The sequence below is a fragment of the Ictalurus furcatus genome, chromosome 19 (assembly GCF_023375685.1).
Source record: "Ictalurus furcatus strain D&B chromosome 19, Billie_1.0, whole genome shotgun sequence".
NCBI classification, from domain to species: Eukaryota; Metazoa; Chordata; class Actinopteri; order Siluriformes; family Ictaluridae; genus Ictalurus; species Ictalurus furcatus.
The window spans coordinates 8976555-8994023 of record NC_071273.1 but is presented as its reverse complement, the minus strand read 5'-3'; the positions used below and the strand labels follow the sequence as shown (position 1 = coordinate 8994023).

Here is a 17469-nt window from a genome sequence, read left to right as displayed (position 1 = left end):
AACAGCACGGAAGTTATCAAATGAAACTGTTTCCCATGTTGTAGTATTGAAAATGTATCACAGGGTTTTTTGTTACTTTGTGCAGCTCTGTATGTGATTGTGACTTGGAAAAAAAGCAACCTGAAGAATTATGGGTATGACCTTACAGGGCAACATCAGTGCAAAGAGATTACATTAAGGAATTTCTGGCTCTATTACTGTGTGTCATGAAGAAATATTTAGGTCCTTCTTGGCATCCATCAGGCCCAAGTCAGCATTTTGCTCACTTGTTTTTAGAGCTGGCAGATATGTGAGAGAGAGAGAGGGCAAGAGAGTGAGAGCGAGCGAGCGGGCGAGAGCGCTCGAGCAAGAGAGAGCGAGAGCGAGACTTGTATACAGACACCATGCGGACTCATCTCTCAGTCAGGAAGAGCACAGATGCACTTACAGAAACACATACTATAACAATTTATAATAATACTATAATATCTTATATATTTGAATGTGTAATATTGTATTTATATTATTTATAGGAGCCTTAACCTCAACCAAATAAATGCATCCGAAGAGACAAAGAGCAACCCCAGTCCACCCAGTCAAGTTCGAAACGTGAGTTCTATAGTGTTATAGCTGTTCTTAGTTACAGATGAATTATTTTCATGTCACACTGTAAGGAAATGACCTTCCTGTGCGTCTCTCAGATCGATGACATCTTTGGCGGGAGCTCGACGAGCACAGGAGTGAACGGCAAAGAGAACGGCTCCTCCACTGCCCCCTCCCAGCCCTCGAGAGTGAGTCCAGCACACCACAGACACTGCACTGAAACACATACTGATTACACAGTGTGTGTCCACAGTTCATTACTAATGCCTGGGCAGTTCTTTGTGGTAGAAATTGTGAGAACGTTCTCGAATTGAACTCGCACTACACTTGAGCGATATGTTTTAAACCTTTATGATCTAAATCTATTTTCCTGTCACTATATGTATATTGTACATACCACTACCACATCACACCAAACTCTCGTCGATTACTTTTCCTAGGGTCATGTTTTATTCCTTTATTTTTTTGTGTTTTAGGTGTCTCTGACTCTGGAGGAGAAGCAGCGCTTGGCTAAGGAGCAGGAGCAAGCGGCCAAACTGAGGAACCAGCAACCTCTGGCTCCACAGAGCATTAAATCTGCGACAACATCTACATTTACACAGGTATAAAATGGAGTTTGATTTATAAACAAACATAATTTGAAACCCTCTGACTGCAAAGGATTATTTTGTTGGGAAACGTCAGATCATATATTATCTAAGGTATGTACTTTATGAACAATGCTCCCCCCCCCCCCTCTTTCCCAGGCAAAAGACCTGACCAGCAGTCTCCTGAACAACATGAGCTCGTTGAACAGTCTCTCGCTGACCTCTGGCTCTCGCACAGCACCCATGCAGACGGGTGCGCTCTCATCTGGCTTCCCCTCCACACCCACTGTGGCTGGCATGGGCACCATGGCTCCCATCAGCAATGGCTTCAACCCTCCCATGGGCTTCCAAACAGGAGGCATGGGCATACGGCCTACCGCGCCCGGCCTCTACGGAGGCATAGCCGGCACCAGCAGTACAGCAAACTTCAGTGTCCTCTCGCAGAACCAGAATCAGTCCAGCAAGGCGGCTGACATGTCTGCCCTGGACTCTCTGTTCTCAGGTAACAAGCCCAAAGTCAGCCTCAACCAAATGGTCCCCAAACCAGCTGCCGGCACAGCACCCTCCCCCTGGATCAACCAGTTTGGTACAGCCCAGCCCTCTCAGACTGCGCCCATGCAGGCAGTACCGATGGGAATGACAGGGGCGCAAGGAGGGTTCGGAATGCAGGCTAACCCCTTCTTCAGCCCTCAGAACTTCTCTCAGCCCGCTGCTGCTGCTCCCACCATGCATACAGGCATGCTTAAACAGAGCATGTCGGTCAACAACGATCTGAAAGACCTCTTCGGTTAAAAGGCTTCTTGTTTCCATCTGTCTAGTGACAGGAAGGTTAAAGGAGATGAATCGAGACAGACCATTGTTTGTTTGTTTTTTTTATTGTGCTGGACCTTGCATTCAATCAGAGGATGACCACCAGCCTTAACCAAGCAGGGTCACGTCACACTAGTCTTACAAGTTGCACTCGTTTTGCTGTCATCCCTGTCCGAATATTGCCCGCTAGGCAGAAGTGTGTTCCTTTGGTTTGTTCTCTAATATCTCACACACACACACACACACACACACACACACACACACACACACACACACTCACATGAAAGCAGAATTTTCCCCAAATAAGGAGAAGGCATGGATAAAGCAATGGAAGTGCTTCACCTGAGGAGGAAGCCAATTTACTTGAATGGGAAATGGTGCAGGAATTTGCTTTTTATTAACTTTACACCAACTTCTTGGTGGACTTTTGGAAGAGCGAGGAAATGAAACACATGAGTGGGCTCTGGTCAAAAAGAAATAGAGGGCCTGCTGATTTATTTTATAGCTTTCACAACAGACTTCCACATTGTTGCTCACAGTTGCTAGCTAGCGACTGTTACCAGATTGTTCCTTTGGTAAAGTAACACCACACCAGGACTTCGGTTAATGATCTAAATTTACATCCGTCCTGACGAATGAAAACACAAAGCGGATATCTGCTGTAACTTCTGCTTAAAATAGAATAATAATTTCCTTCATGACGCATTCTTTATAGCGAGGTGTAGGGGTCATGCATTCTCAAGTTTGCGCCAGTTTTATAGTTCTATGCTAACACTCACTCAGCTGTTTTATTCTTTTAGCGTCTAACAGACTGAATTCAGCAGAATTTGATACCCAAACATTGGCGATTGACGAGTCGTTGGTTTTCAAAAAAAGTCATTTTTGTGTACAACTCCTGGCAAATATTATGGAATCGCAACACTTAGAGGATGATCACCAGGCTTTTTTTACTTCGTGTGCTAATAAACAAATCACAGATATGACCCAAAACAATCTTTGTTTAATAGCTGAACATCCTCGTTTTGTGAAACATACCTCATGTTAAAGTTAAATGAAATTATTTTAATTAATGGCCAAATCAATTAGGGGAAAAAAAATGACGGATTCACCTTGTAATTTGCATTTCTGAAACAAATACCAGCACAAGTCTAAAAATTGCTAATTAGTCTGCAGTTAAACGAGTGCTTTCAGACCTTAACCTTGGACTTTGTGAAAGGAAACATGGCACCAACAAGAGAGTTGTCAGTTGAAACAATGGAAGGGATTCTAAAACTCCTTCAAGACGGAAATCCAACATGGAGTGTGGCAGAAGATGTCGGTTGTTCCCAGTCAGGTCTGAAATGTGGTGCAAGTATAAACAAAATGGGAAGGTTATAAAAGGAAAACATACGGGCAGATCAAAGAAGACGCCAAACATCAGGATAGAAAACTCAACGCAATGCGCCTTGAAAATAGAAAATGCACAACAAATGAAAACCACATGGGTGGCAACAGGAGTCAATGTTTGTGACAGAACTGTAAGAAATCGGCCGAATGAAATGGGATTCACATGTAGAAAAGCCAAACGAAAACCAGCACTAACACAAAAGAAAACAAGGTTACAGTGGGCTAAAGAGAACAATGATGGAGTGGATGATTGGATGAAAGTGATATTCGGTGATAAATCACGAATCTGCACTGGCCAAGGAGATGATGCTGGAACTTTTGTCTGGTGCTGTTTTAATGAAACGTACGAAGATGACTGAAGAAAATAATCAAATTTCCTCACTCATCTATGATATGGTGTTGTATGCCAGGACCTCAACAGTCAAAGCACAGGTGTACACTGAAATTTTGGACACTTTTCTCATTCCATTGATAGTAAATAGCCTCGGTGGTGATGAAGTCATTTTTCAGGATGATAATGCATCTTGCCACAGAGCAAAAAGTGCTAAAGCTTTTCTGCAGGAAAAGGCAGATCAACTCAATGCCATGGCCGGCAAACAGTCCGGATCTCAACCCGATTGAAATTTTATGGTAGAAATGTGAAAAACTGGCCCATGACAAGGCTCCATCCTGCAAAGCTAATCTGTCAATCGCTATTTAAGAAAGTTGGAACCAGCTTGATGGAGAATATAGTTTTTCATTAGTGTAGTCCATGTCTCAAAGAATTCATGCCATCATAAAAAGCCCAAGGAGCAGCAACAAAGTACGAATTGTGATTTGTTTTTAAAATATTTTTTTGATTCCATAATCTTTTGCTCTACTTGATCTGGGGGAAAAAATATGCCAATAATGAAAACAGTTTCAGGTATGTTTCAGAAAAGCAGAATGTTCAGCTATTAAACAAAACTAAGTGTGGTGATTCCATCATTTTTGCCAGGGGTTGTAAAACTCCTCTAAACAGCAATTTGATTAAGAAGTGGATTCTGGATCAAAATGGATTATAATGCATTGAAAAATTTCCCCCCATGGCCCTCCCTCATATTTCTGTTACTGATAGGCATCACTTTCGATTTGCAATATTTGAAATGCAATTCGGACCGACGCATTTGATTATATATTGTTTTAGTTCTTTTTAATATGGAAGCTGTTGCATGAGGACTAATACTAATCGATACATCTAGGAAGTTCCCTCAATCGATCCAGTCCCCCAAATTTTCAGTATATAATACTGATATCGTAGCATGAAGCATAATGCAGTGATGCACACTCATCAATTATTTGATATTGACATATCCTCATTTCCCAGTTGCAGAGGCTGTTTGTAAGGTGGAACAGTACTTTGGCTTTGTATAAAATTGAGAAGTTTGTTGCTTGACATCACGTGCTTTCATGGCATGTGTATAAACACTCACTGACCACTTAAATAGGAGCACCTGTACACCTGCTCATTTACAGTATGCAGTTATTTCATCAACCACTCGTGTGTCAGCAGTACAATGCAGATACAGGTTAAGAGCTTCAGTTATTGTTCACATCAGACTTTAGAATGGGGGGGGAATCACCTGGTCTTTTTCAAGTCTTCAACTGTCCAGTTTGGGTGAGTCTGTGCCCATGATTACTGACAGCCTCAGATTCTTGTTCCTGGCTGACAGGAGTGGAACCTGATGCAGTCTTCTGTTGTAGCTCATCCACCTCAAGGGTCATTTCGTGCATGCTGAGATGCTTTTCTGCTCACCACGGTTGTAAAGAGTGATTATTATTATTATTATTATTATTATTATGTCAGGTCAAACCAGTTTGGTCAATGTCCTCTGATCTCTCTCATCAACAGGGCGTTTCAACTTGCAGACCCTCTGCACGCAGGATGTTTTTTGTTTTCCGCACCATTCTGGGATTTTTTCCTCACCAGTAGACAGAAATTGTAAAATCATAAGTGTGCAATTGGGTTCATTCTGATACCAATCCACAGTTTCGGGTTCGCATCAGAGCTAGATCAATATTCAGTGTAGGATCTGTGCATCACTTCTCACCACACGTTTACCGCAAGTGTTGAAGGAGTAAATAAATCACAATTCTGGTGGTTCAGATTTGAATCATGTAGTATTTCAGGAAATGACCACATTCACACACTGGTGCTTGTACCATGCTGTGTAAATGTAGTCCTGACAACGGATGACAAAGTGCGAGGATACGAATGTGTTTAAATGAGAACGAGGGAGAAACGTTTGTATTGTTACACGTATGCTGGAGTTATTACGAACTGACAGTGTGCTATGGTTCGAGTTTGAGCGTAACGGAGCAAATTCTTGTCGATTGCGACAGTCCACGTAGGTGGAGAAATTCTTGGACCCAGAAATCAGGAACGATTTCTCTATATGGCTATAAATTGGATTCTAGACCACTTAGAAAGCTGCAAGTCGTCAGTCAAGTGTAGCGTACGTGTAGGTTCAGTTTGCGTCTGGCTTCGTGTTTGTCCGGCTGCTGCTGTTTGTGCGAGTAATGTCTGTTTAGTGTTCGCGTATCTCCTTACTGATGTGACAGTAGCATTGACACTGAACGGATTCACATGCTTAAAAAAAAAAAAAAAAAAAGAGAAGAAAATCACACATAGACCAACCTAACCTTTTAATCTTTATCATGACCAAATAGATATCATGACTGTGTATTATATTTACATATCATATGAATGCAGTGTATAGTAAACTGAGATTTATTTGACATTGGTTGAGTTTTAACAAATAAAATATAAATTATCTTGGGATCACTTTCATAAAGGGGACCTCTGAGTACAAATGTACAAAAGAAAGATGATTTATGACGAGAGCTGTGCAATAATAGGTCTTGGAAGGGTTTTGTAAAATTGGCTTGAAGTCGATGCGTGTTTTAATCACATTGCGGTCTTCATATATGGACAGTATCGAATCTGTATAATTCACCCGCGTTTCCTTAATTCAGCGTTTCCAGTTACTGTAGATTTAGGCCGAAAGTAAGTCCGTAAACTTGAACAGAATCTCAGAAGATCTTTGTATTTCATCTGTTTCCTTTTCAACTTTCCTTTGCTATGTCATGATCTGGTTTCAGTTTCTGATCAGTAATTTGACCTCTAAATCAAAAGAAAAGAAACAAAGCCTATTCTTCTATCTTTATATTCTACCAATGTAATATGTGTACAGTGTGGCACTTTTGTGAACTTTGTATCGTGTTACGAGATTGTACTGTCTGAAGTTGACAATTTGATGAAAAAAAAAAAAAAACGACAACAAAAAAAAAAACAACAAATCTGTAAATATTTCTCAAAATACACACGCTGATGTTCTCTTTGAAGCTTTTCAGTCGTTTTCTCGAAACAGATTTGATTGTGTAGATTCTTAATTGCAGTGTATAGTTTTGGACAGAAAATAGATTTGAAGAATAACCAGAAGGTTGAAATAAAGATCTTCAAACAACGAGAACTGGCGAAATGATTTTGTGTCCGAGCTCAAACGTGGTAATGAGGCAGCTTCTCAAAAGACGTACACCTTTGTTCAATTAATATATTCAATTTGCATTGGTTGTGAATGATTAATCATCGAGCTCTTTCTGAGCCGACTGTGTGTGTCAACCAGCGTTGATTTTTAAAATAACAGTTAAGATAGATATTAAATGTACGGTTTTCCTTTCACCCCAAATGTAATTGATTAGAGCATCATGTAGCAACCTGTTCAGCATTGCTTTAAATGGCATGTCAAATCATCACACATTCGCTTCAACAGACATCATTTGGCCTCATTGGAAACAGGTTTTAATATCAGAATAACTCTATATTTAAAAAAAAAATTAAGTACAGAAAATAATTATGATATTTGTATCCAAAACGTCTACTTGAGCCATTTATCTGTGCAGAGTGACACTAAACTATGTGCTGAACAGGATAGATTCAAGATGGTTGCTGCGTTTTTTATGACCCTGCCACTAGGTGGTGAAGTTGTTATATTTTTTGGATTGTCCACTTGTCTGAGATTATTGTTATAACAATATGACAAGAACGAGTGGTTGAATATTTGTACCGATTTTTATGGCATTATCACTGTAACCTGCAGATGCACCGATTTTAGATTTCGCAATCGAGCCAAACAGGATCAAGGTCACAGCAAGGTCAAATGAATTAAGTAATTTTTCTTCCATAGCTTCCTTCCTGTTTGAGGCATATTTTAAGTGTGTTTCAGCCATAAAAATTTATCACGAGACGATCTAGACTTGGCAACTAGACTGTTGACAGTGTAGGCATCTAGTTCTGCTTGTTTTTATGTATGCAGCGTCCTTTTGTCTACGGAAGAATCTGACGCAGCTGGAGGTGAGTGTGTGTGAACTTGGACTCCATGACACTCAATTCGCATAACGCTTGATTTGTCTTAGTCAGAAGGTGTTGGTTCATTTTCTATAACAGCAGCTCTGACAGACAAGACAAACCACACATTTATATTAACATGCTCATTTACATTTACGGCATTTGGCAGACGCCCTGATCCGGAGTGACGTACATCTATCTCTCTTTTTTTTTTTTTTTTTATACAGCTGAGCAGTTGAGGGTTAAAGTCCTTGGTCAAGGGCCCAGCAGTGGCAGCTTGGCAGTACTGGGATTTGAACTCAAAACCTATATATATATATATATATATATATATATATATATATATATATATATATATGTATATATATATATATATATATATATATACACCGAAAATTTGCCATATTGTCCAAAATGTCACTTACTCTATATATAAAGTTCTTGTTTATAACCATTAATTGTTTGTTATTCTCCTTTTTAAACTCAAAGCCATTTCCCTAGTACCACAGGACTATCGCAAGAAAATCACCATACCTGTCTTTTTATCATCAGCATAAAAAGTGGAAAGGATCATAGGTTAAATCTCATTTTCCCCTCGAGACCTCGTTTTCAGATTACTTTGTTTTGTGTGCATATAAAACACAAGGAAGCAGAACATAGTTTCATGCTTCAGGTTTCTTGTTTACATAAAGTTTAATGAAAGTGCATGATACATTTTGGCATTTGAGTATTTACAGACAATTTTCTTCAAAATTCATGTTCCATGACAAAAATGGCAGTGATCTTGGCTAATAACCACTGCCAAATAAACGTACACAAATTACCCTCTTACCTGCAACCACGGGATAAAGAAAAGAAAGGAAGTAAGAAAGGAAGTCTACTTAGTGGTAATAGGGGACTGGATGTCTGGGAAGACTAAATCACCAATAAATTAAACGAAAACACAGTCCTACACCCGCACAGGGATACCCATCTTCTATCTTTAGTTCAGAAATGCACAGTTCTGGTCCTATTTAATGCACAGCTTGATCATTTTCCTACTCTAGCAAATCATTTAAACTTGGTTATAAACTGATGAGGTTTTTTTTCAGGCAGTAAAATTGCCAGGACTTCAGATATACAGAACAACAGTTGGGATGGAACAGATGATTACTAAAGTTTTTTTTTTTTTAAATTAATAAACATCCTGAGAAACGCTAGACACGACGGACCGGCCTCCTCGTACCAGTGGACAAGTTTGTTTGGATCATTTCTGCAACAACAACAACATAAGATAGCAGTTAATTTTGTTTTATTATGTTAGGGATAGATTTAGGTGAAGGTATAGCATTAATTCGCTGCATTAATAATTAGTCAGTTGAAGGTCCTCACAAGCATATTATGACAAAAGAACGGGTGTGTGTGTGTGTGTGTGTGTGTGTGTACCTGAGAAGTTGAGGTGGTAGTTGAACTGCCCTGTGCTGTAACTTATAACTCCTGCTCTGTTCTGCTGGTACTGCATTTCAATGTCTTGACTAGAGACGGTACATTCTCCACGCCCTTCGCCCTACACACGCGCACACACACACCAGGTTTACAGTAACATTGGTTAATAGTTGTATTTTCAGCCTAACTTTATGTTGCAGCTTAAAATTTAGCCTTTTGTTCCATTATGAAATAGTTTAGGGGGTGGGGTAAATTTGAGTACACTGCCTGGTCAAAGTATGAAAATGTTCACTGCAGTGTTTTGAAGTAGTAAGTCATGGCAGGCAGTTACTGTCACTGTGCCATAAAAGATAAGAGGGAGCACAGTTCCAATGTGAAAATGCACACAACACAGCTTTACAACACAGCTTTACAACACAGCTTTACAACACAGCTTTACAAGATTTACAGGCCGTTCCAAGTCGCATACTTGTACAGGACTGAAATGAAGTATGGGAGTTTCTTTGTCTTTGTCTGCTGGATAATGGCATTTTTGGTAGGTTTTGGTGCATCATTGGTTATAATAATAATAATAATAATAATAATAATAATAATAATAAAAAAGTATCATCTTCAAATTGAGTTTTGGGTAACTAATGTCTGGCTAGAGTATAGGTATTCTCTAATCTGAACAGTATAAAGGCTCAATAAATTGTTAGTCGATTTTGGCATTGTTAGAAATGTTAAGATTTGAGAACTGTGTGAATTCAAGTGCCAGTTTTTAATATATTTTTTTTATTAATGTTTGCAAATAATCTTTGCAAACAGTGGTTTTCTCCCCCAATTTGGTCACCTGCCAATTCCCACCCAGCAGCCAGCTCTCTCCTGTCATACAACAGCAACAACCAGGGATGGTGAAGCCTATCGCATGCTCTCTACGAGACACGTGAGGTCAGCCAACTGCATCTTTTCAGACTGTTGCTCATGCTGCATCACATGGCAGTGTAACATACTCAGAGGAAAGTATTATCTAACTTAGCACCATAGGCTAGTGTTGCTGTGACAGACAGAGGAGAGAGCGTAATACCATTCCCTTGCCATTTTCCTCCTTTGTCTCCAGGCCTGGATTTGAACTTGCTACAAACAATTTGTTGGAACAGATCTTTTGTATCGTGTAGCCACGAATGGACATTTCTCTTACTTTAATAAAGTCTGCCCAGCAGCCCTTCATGTCTTTAAACTGCCAGCGAGCTTGGCACAGAGTACTGTGGAGGGAAAAGTGCAATGTCATTGGAAACAAACAGCACACAAGCCGATCAGCAAGGTTTTAGATTATAATTAATTTGCCAATTTCGCAGCTCTACAACTCTTTAACTTCAAAGAGTGTTTAGATGTGTTTACACTAAATCATGACGTACCCCTACCTGCTACTGTTCTCATTTGCAGAGATTCTCCGGATAGCTCTTTTTGTCTTAAAAGTGTTGTTGATCTGGTACCTTCCTGTGGGGAAAAAGGCATGCCACATTAAATGCTGATAAACTGTGAGAAAGTTATTGGTTGGAGCAGGTGTGAGACTTACCATTAAAAAAGAGAGTGTAACTGTAGTACCCAGCGTTGAAAACAAGCTGGCTCTGAGGATTACTCTGATACTGTCTCTCTATATCCATACTGTTCAGAGAGGAATGCTTAAAAAAAACATACACAGTCCTATGAACAACTCTGACACATCCTTCACTAAAGATACACTATTCTCTAAAGACTATTGCATGTGAAGACTGTATCTCTGGCTAGGAAGAGCCTCACTCACTGGTTTCTGATACTCTGTCCAGATGCCTTCATCACCCATAAACTGCCAGGTAACCGCAGTGGATGGATTCACAGAAGGTGTAGCTGATGGAAATGGAATCATGGTGGATGTAGACGGTTCAAAAGTGTTCAGACTGTACACAAACACAAAAACATAATAACAACAGGGAACTGAGAAGTTGTTTTGATACTTTTTACTACATTTTCCACAATTATATTAGAGAATAGTCAGTTTATATTCTTATCAACGTTATAACTGCAGCACCTGTTATTTACAGAGGTAAACTTTGGCCTCCTCCTCACTTTCCTCTGTTTATGAGTGGACAGGTTCATTTGCATCATGTCTGTAAAAAAAAGTAAAAACAAATACTGAAGTTGTTGTAATTTTCATGTTTCAAAAGTCTAAATGACCATAAAGCATTCACTGTATTGTATCAGGAAAAGGATTACCAGAGAAGTTCACAACGTAGGAATATTTTCCTGCTTTAAACTGGAAGGAACCTGTAGGGTTGGAGTTATACTGCTGCTCTAAGTCCCGACTGCTTATCGCCGACGTGCCGTAACTCGATCCCTGTGTGGGATGACAAGTGTATGACGTTCAGGAGTTCAGAAATGTCCTGAAATTTCACTAACAGTGTTCTCTGCAATAAATGAGCATCTATATGCACAAAAATATCCCTCACCTGTACCCCATATTCACACCAGTAACTGTTGTCTTTGTAATACCAGCCCACATCTTCTATCTGGTTGTAAGACAGTGACGATAGTCGCCGTACAGCGAGGTCAGCAGAAGGGCCCCTTAATGTCATGGCATCAAAGTCGATGTAAAGAGACCTGTCAAAAATGGGGAAAAGAGCATGCTCATCAGAGCCCAATTAAATAGGCTCAATATAATGATGCAGAAATAAAACTAAAAGAAAATCACCCCATGTGAGTATTAACGGTGATCAGTGTATCAATGGTGATCCCTCTTGCTCCTGGCTGGCAGTAGTTACACTCGATTATATGATCGTTTGCTATCGGGGACCATTGCTGCCCATTATACAGCTGCCACTCGTAATGTTTTCCTGTGAATCAGTAAAGGAGTACATGCATTCAGTCTGACCCACATTGTTCAGTAATGGCCTAATATATGTAGATTTTCATTTCTTTCAAATCCCTTCTTGTGCTCAGTACTATCTTCGCTGGTGATGTTCTGTGAAATTCAAATCCCAGGGGTGTCAGAGAGCCATCCACCATCACTGCTCGGTTAGATACTTGGAACGAATTCTGCCTCACTTCAGAATTAACACTTCTTGTATGAAATTCCAAGGTTTATTAGAGTCAAATTAAAATACAAGGCAAATAAATTCAATTATTGCAATTTTTAGAGGGTGTGGCACATGTCGTATATAATTATTAGACATTGCTCTATACACCCCTTTGTAATTTTTGTCTAATTTTTTTTTTTTATCAAAATTGGCTGTGCTTACAGGGAGGGAAGGACGGGTGGCATACTCTCTCTCCCCTATCAGTCACAAAGACACTAGCCAATCATGGGCATCTGTGAGCTCATAGCGCTTTCCTCAGTTGGATGAGCAGCAATTCGATAAAGTGTGCTTCCTCAACAAACAGTCTGTAATATATATATAATAATATTCTACAGACAGCTTTTAAGAATACAGTCAACTTGGTATTGCTATGTCTTGACACTTGAGTATGTTTACAACTTTTTGGTGATGGCAATAAATAAATAAATAAATAAATCAGATTTTGGCAATAAATAAATAAATGCATTTAAGTACACTTAAAGTCAGTAAGTGACTGAATTTATTCCTGACTACGTTGTAACCCACGAAAAATGCACCAAAAGTTCTCATAAAGGGTTAAATATAAGATATCCTAGAAAGCTATCTACATAATCAGGTGTTTAATCTGCTGTTCCAAAGTTAGGACTGATTTTCCTTTCAGTTTACTTTAACACCTGCTCCCCTAATATTAGTGTCTTAGTCATAAATTATTTTGTGTACTACATAGCATATAGAAGTTATTATCCTTATAATCTCTGCAGTTGGGTTTGGGTTGTATGTTTGGGATGGTGAACGGGATGAGTCTTAAACAGTCTGAAAACACACTTCAAACTGACAGTATACATAAAAACAAAACTTCTGAGGTTCTTGTAAAATTGACTTGATTTTAACACGAGGACATTTGGCATTCTAGTAAGAGTTCATCTATTTTTTTAAAGAGTAAAATAAACATTGTGTTTTTACCTGAAGCATTCATTTGTTAAGGAACTGCTGTATAGTCGTCTTCCTGAAATGTGTCCTGTGTCAGTAAAAGAGAACATTTTAATATGGTACAGTTTTACATTTTAAATGCCAGAAAATGAAGAACCACACTGTTTTATTTCTAATACATGGTAATGTTTACGATATTCAAAGTTATATCTCTACTTAGATAGTTGTATAGGAAAAGTATAACTTTAACTATAACTATTACTTACCAATTCTGTCTCACCAAGGCTTGACACTGAAACAGAGCAGGTACAAACAGAAAAGAAATGAAACTCCAACAACCGGTTAGATCACTTGTTACATAGACTTGTCAATTTACATTTACATTTATGGTATTTGGAAGACACCCTTATCCAGAGCGACTTACGATTATCTCTTTTTTTTATACAACTGAGCAATTGAGGGTTAAGGGCCTTGCTCAAGGGCCCAGCAGTGGCAGCTTGGTGTTGCTGGTATGTGAACTGGAGAATTTGGACATGGAGAAGCTGTTCAGAGATTTGTAAACACAAAGACAAATTTTATTTAATTAATTATTTGTTGTTTGTTTCTTTATTAATAACTGCTCTATCCTGGTCAGGGTCACAGTGAAGCTGGAGCCTATTTTGGAAACACCAAGTGTGAGGTGGAAATACTCCCTGGATGGGACATCAGTATTTATTTGTATGTTTGTTTGCTTGTTTTCATTTTTAAACTCAGAATTTAAAAGTCAGAACTACGGAAGCCCTAAGCGGCCATGCATTATAATTTTTTTTTTTTTTAATTCTGTTGTTTTCTCGTGATCTTGACTTAATTTTATCATGATCTCGACTTAATTTTCCTGTGCACTGGACATCCATCAACCCGAAGTCAAATGGGTTTTTGAATGGGCTTTTTGGTTAAATGCCTGAAATAAGGTCTGTGATTAACACAAGCTCGAGATATGTTCACATTTTATAGTACGACATAAAATACATCAGTAATACCCCACTCACGATTTTTTAAAAAGCTTTTACTTGTCTTGAAAAAGGCGGTTGCTAACAAGTGGCTAAATGGGACTACAGAGTTTGTCGGGGACATTAGACGTCATCACGCCGAACAGGAAATCTCATCTACTACAGCCTCGTTGTGTTTATATTGGCGCAAACTGTCCAACTTGTAGAGCTATCTACAAAAATAGAGATAGTATTTTCCGATTGTATTGTTTTTGTTTTTTTTTAAATAAAGCTTGAAAGAGTTGTCTGAAGTGTAGTGGTGGTGAGGTTGAAGTCATGTGACCATGATGTAGTTCTTTCATAGTCTAACATTAGCCTTTTACTTCTGGCGATTGTATCTAGGCTTCAAAATCCTATGAATCTTAAACATGTAAGAATCATAAACTTGTGTTGTTCACAGAGCTTATTTTCTGAAATAATCCAAAAGCTAATGGAAAAATCATATTGGCTTTTTGTCGAGTCAACCAGGGTGATGCTAACTTCTGGGGTGGCCTCCAAAAATACCTCATCCCTGCAGGACTGACGACTTCCACATTAGCGTCCGACAATTGATAAGGACACACACACAGCCCTCTCTCTTAATGCGGAGATCAAGTCCATCTCTACATCAGGTAGTTTTTACATTTATGATGCCAGCGTGCATGTAATACCAGTCCCAATCACCAAACGTGAGATTTTCTCAGGATATAATTACGTTGTGCGCAAACAGTGTTTTGTTATGTCGAGATCATGAGAAAATTAAGTCGAGCTCATGAGAAAATCTCATTTTCCTTGTGGTTTTGTTCAAGTATATCAACTTCATTAACAGGCACGGTTTCAAAGACGATCAGATGTTTGCTTGTCCAAATATGTCAAAAAAAAAAAAAAATCAACAGTTTCCATGGGGTGCACTTATTTTCTTCACATGAATGTATATGGGATGTGTGAGATACAGGCTACAGCAGAGTGAAAACACTGCCAACCAACCCCGCTCTCCCCTATTTTAAACGTTCATTATATCCACACAAGGAGAAAGGAAAAACAACAGACTATAAATTCAACTGAGTTGAGATATTTATGCTAAATTTATGACAAATAATGAGCAACTTACCCAGTCTGTCTCGCTGTAAACACTGAAATACACAGAACAGAAACGAAACTTTGCAATGACCGGTTTAGTCAGCTCTTAGGTCTGTTAAAGACTATATATAAATGAACTAAAATACTATGTTTTATCACTTCATAAGCACACCCTTGTTTATCAACAATGCCGGTCTAAACTAATACACTTACTTGTGAAAGGCAGTAAACATAGACCAGTGTTGAGGAGAAGATTTTTCTTTGCTTTCGGTTTCCTTTCCCTATCAGCAGTTTTAATATGCTAACACGCCCATGTTGTTCTGCTCAAGTCTTTACGCTAGTCTAGTGTGTGTATACCAGGAAGACATCTGACCCGTGCTTTAAATAGACTCTCTGTGACTTTAGAGGAAGATATTTTCGTGTTAATATTTCGTCTAACCTGCAATTTAAACCCACATCATGGTCGGCTACACACTAAAACAAGGACACTCACTCGTGCTGCTCGTGTGTTAGCATTTCCATCATCTGAATTTGGTTTCTTGGATGATAAACATCATAAACATCATTCAGTGTACATCATTCATGTACTGTCTGTGAAAATTGGGTCGCAGTTCTGAGGAAAAAAAACAAAACAAAACAAAACAAAACAAAATCACCACTAGCCTGGGTCATGAAGGTCAAAATGAGATTACAGACCTACTCATTAGTTGACTTACATACACCAGTTTTACCTTTTTTACCTTAAGATACAACAGTTCACAACAACTACTTCCCAAATTAGAGCGTTCATGTGAGCTCAGCTGTCTGAAGTCAGAAATACACTATATGACCAAAAGTATGTGGACACCTGACTATCACAGCCATATATGCTTTCTGGACAACCCGTTCCACTCTTCTGGGAAGGCTTTGAACAAAAACTCATCCACAACAATATTAGTGGGATCAGGTTAGGTGAGGAGGTCTGGGGTGCAGTTAGTGTTCCAGTTCATCCCAATGGTGTTCAGTGGGGTTGAGGTCCCCCTGAATCTGTGCAGGACACGCGAGTCCTTCCACTCCAACCTTCACACACCATGTCTTCATGGAGCTCGCTTTGTGCACAGGGGTGCAGGGGTATTGTCATTCCTGAAGGAAGCCGTTCTGTATTTCTCAGACATCAGCAACTACTGACCGATATCACTTCTCTATTATCTGCAGCTGCATGATGTTTTTTGAACCTTCGTAAGTTCTCCCACACCACCCCATTGCAAAGCTTCCCCCACTGGCTTCCTGTATCTGCTGGCGTCAGATTTAAAACACTGATTTTTGCCTACAAAGGCAAATACAGATCAGTACCCACTTCCCTCAAAGCACTAATCACACCTCGCACTGCACCACGCTCCCTCCGATCCTCCAGCACCGCTCGACTGGTCTCACCATCTCTCAGGGTACAAGGAAGGCAGGCATCAAAACTCTTCTCTGTTCTGGCACCTAGCAGAGGAATAAAGTTCCCCTAGATGTCCAAACAGCTGAGTCACTGGCAGTAATCAAATGACATCAGTAGACCTTACCTCTTTCTGAAGTATTTAAATTAGCACTTTCATTTAAAACAATTGTGTTGTCTATTTGCTTTTATTACTACATTATTATATACTACAACCAGTATCAGGATGTATTTATTGATAGACACTTCTCTAAGTCACTCTGGATAAGGGTGTCTGTTACATGCCATAAATGTAAATGTAAATGGAATTTAAATTTAAATTTACATGTTTTGGCCTGTTCCGGTGAAGGGAAGTTACAGGGAAGCTACAGCATACAATTGTGTGCTTCAAACTTTGTGGAAACAGTTTGGGGAAGAACCACATATGGGTGTGTTTGTCAGGTGTCCACAAACCTTTGGCCATATAGTGTAAAATTAACATTCACTGTAAGCTGTCTATAGAAACTGGAATTACAGTATTGTTTAGTTAATTCTTCATTTAAAGTGGATGTAATAATTCAATGTTTATAGCACTGAAAGTTACATGAAGGAGCAGTTTGATTTAAAAATCTTGCAGAAAGCAAATGAACATTTCAATTATCAAAGTATGACCGAGTATTTAGTGACTTCAGAAGCTCAAAAGCTGCTTATAATCCTTAAATCATGCTGTTATTCTTTTGTTCTGAAAGTCAACACAGATTGAATGAGGAGGAGGTTCTTCCCACTGGCCATTTGGGCCCTTAACCAGGACTACACCTAGGAC

General features: G+C 39.2%; 2 protein-coding genes across 5 annotated transcripts in view; one reads left to right on the top strand and one right to left on the bottom strand.

The window, feature by feature from the left end:
- The window catches only part of scyl2 (SCY1 like pseudokinase 2), a 30446-nt gene extending 23767 nt beyond the window's left edge, over positions 1-6679 (top strand). The window contains exons 15-18 of the mRNA XM_053650175.1: positions 513-588; positions 681-770; positions 1059-1184; positions 1329-6679. Coding sequence (XP_053506150.1) covers positions 513-588; positions 681-770; positions 1059-1184; positions 1329-1961 — 925 coding nt within the window. The 3' untranslated portion in view covers positions 1962-6679. The remainder of the gene's footprint in view (positions 1-512; positions 589-680; positions 771-1058; positions 1185-1328) is intronic.
- A 1825-nt stretch (positions 6680-8504) lies between these two features.
- On the bottom strand, positions 8505-16303 carry si:ch211-244b2.3 (uncharacterized protein LOC557230 homolog). 4 transcript variants are annotated; one of them, XM_053650774.1, is made up of 15 exons: positions 15461-16303; positions 15279-15326; positions 13585-13702; positions 13427-13452; positions 13194-13248; positions 11867-12008; positions 11625-11775; positions 11392-11512; positions 11207-11285; positions 10943-11075; positions 10715-10820; positions 10560-10635; positions 10337-10400; positions 9157-9277; positions 8505-8983 (listed from the first exon to the last, which is right to left on the bottom strand). In XM_053650774.1, exons 5-15 carry the CDS (start codon positions 13204-13206, stop codon positions 8928-8930), a joined length of 1062 nt encoding a protein of 353 aa, XP_053506749.1. In that variant the 5' UTR covers positions 13207-13248; positions 13427-13452; positions 13585-13702; positions 15279-15326; positions 15461-16303; the 3' UTR covers positions 8505-8927. The 4 variants fall into 4 exon arrangements, with proteins under 4 accessions (XP_053506749.1, XP_053506748.1, XP_053506750.1 ...); XM_053650773.1 differs by having other exon boundaries at positions 15279-15300; XM_053650775.1 differs by having other exon boundaries at positions 13585-13678; positions 15279-15300.
- Positions 16304-17469: the final 1166 nt, after the last annotated feature.

What these genes read in the sequence shown, in the direction of transcription:
- si:ch211-244b2.3 (XM_053650774.1), bottom strand. An exon ending in TTTACCTCTGTAAATAACAG is followed by an intron (nt 11,076 to 11,206) that starts GTGCTGCAGTTA and finishes GTTTGTGTACAG; the next exon opens with TCTGAACACTTTTGAACCGT. An exon ending in GGACAGAGTATCAGAAACCA is followed by an intron (nt 10,821 to 10,942) that starts GTGAGTGAGGCT and finishes GTTTTTTTTAAG; the next exon opens with CATTCCTCTCTGAACAGTAT.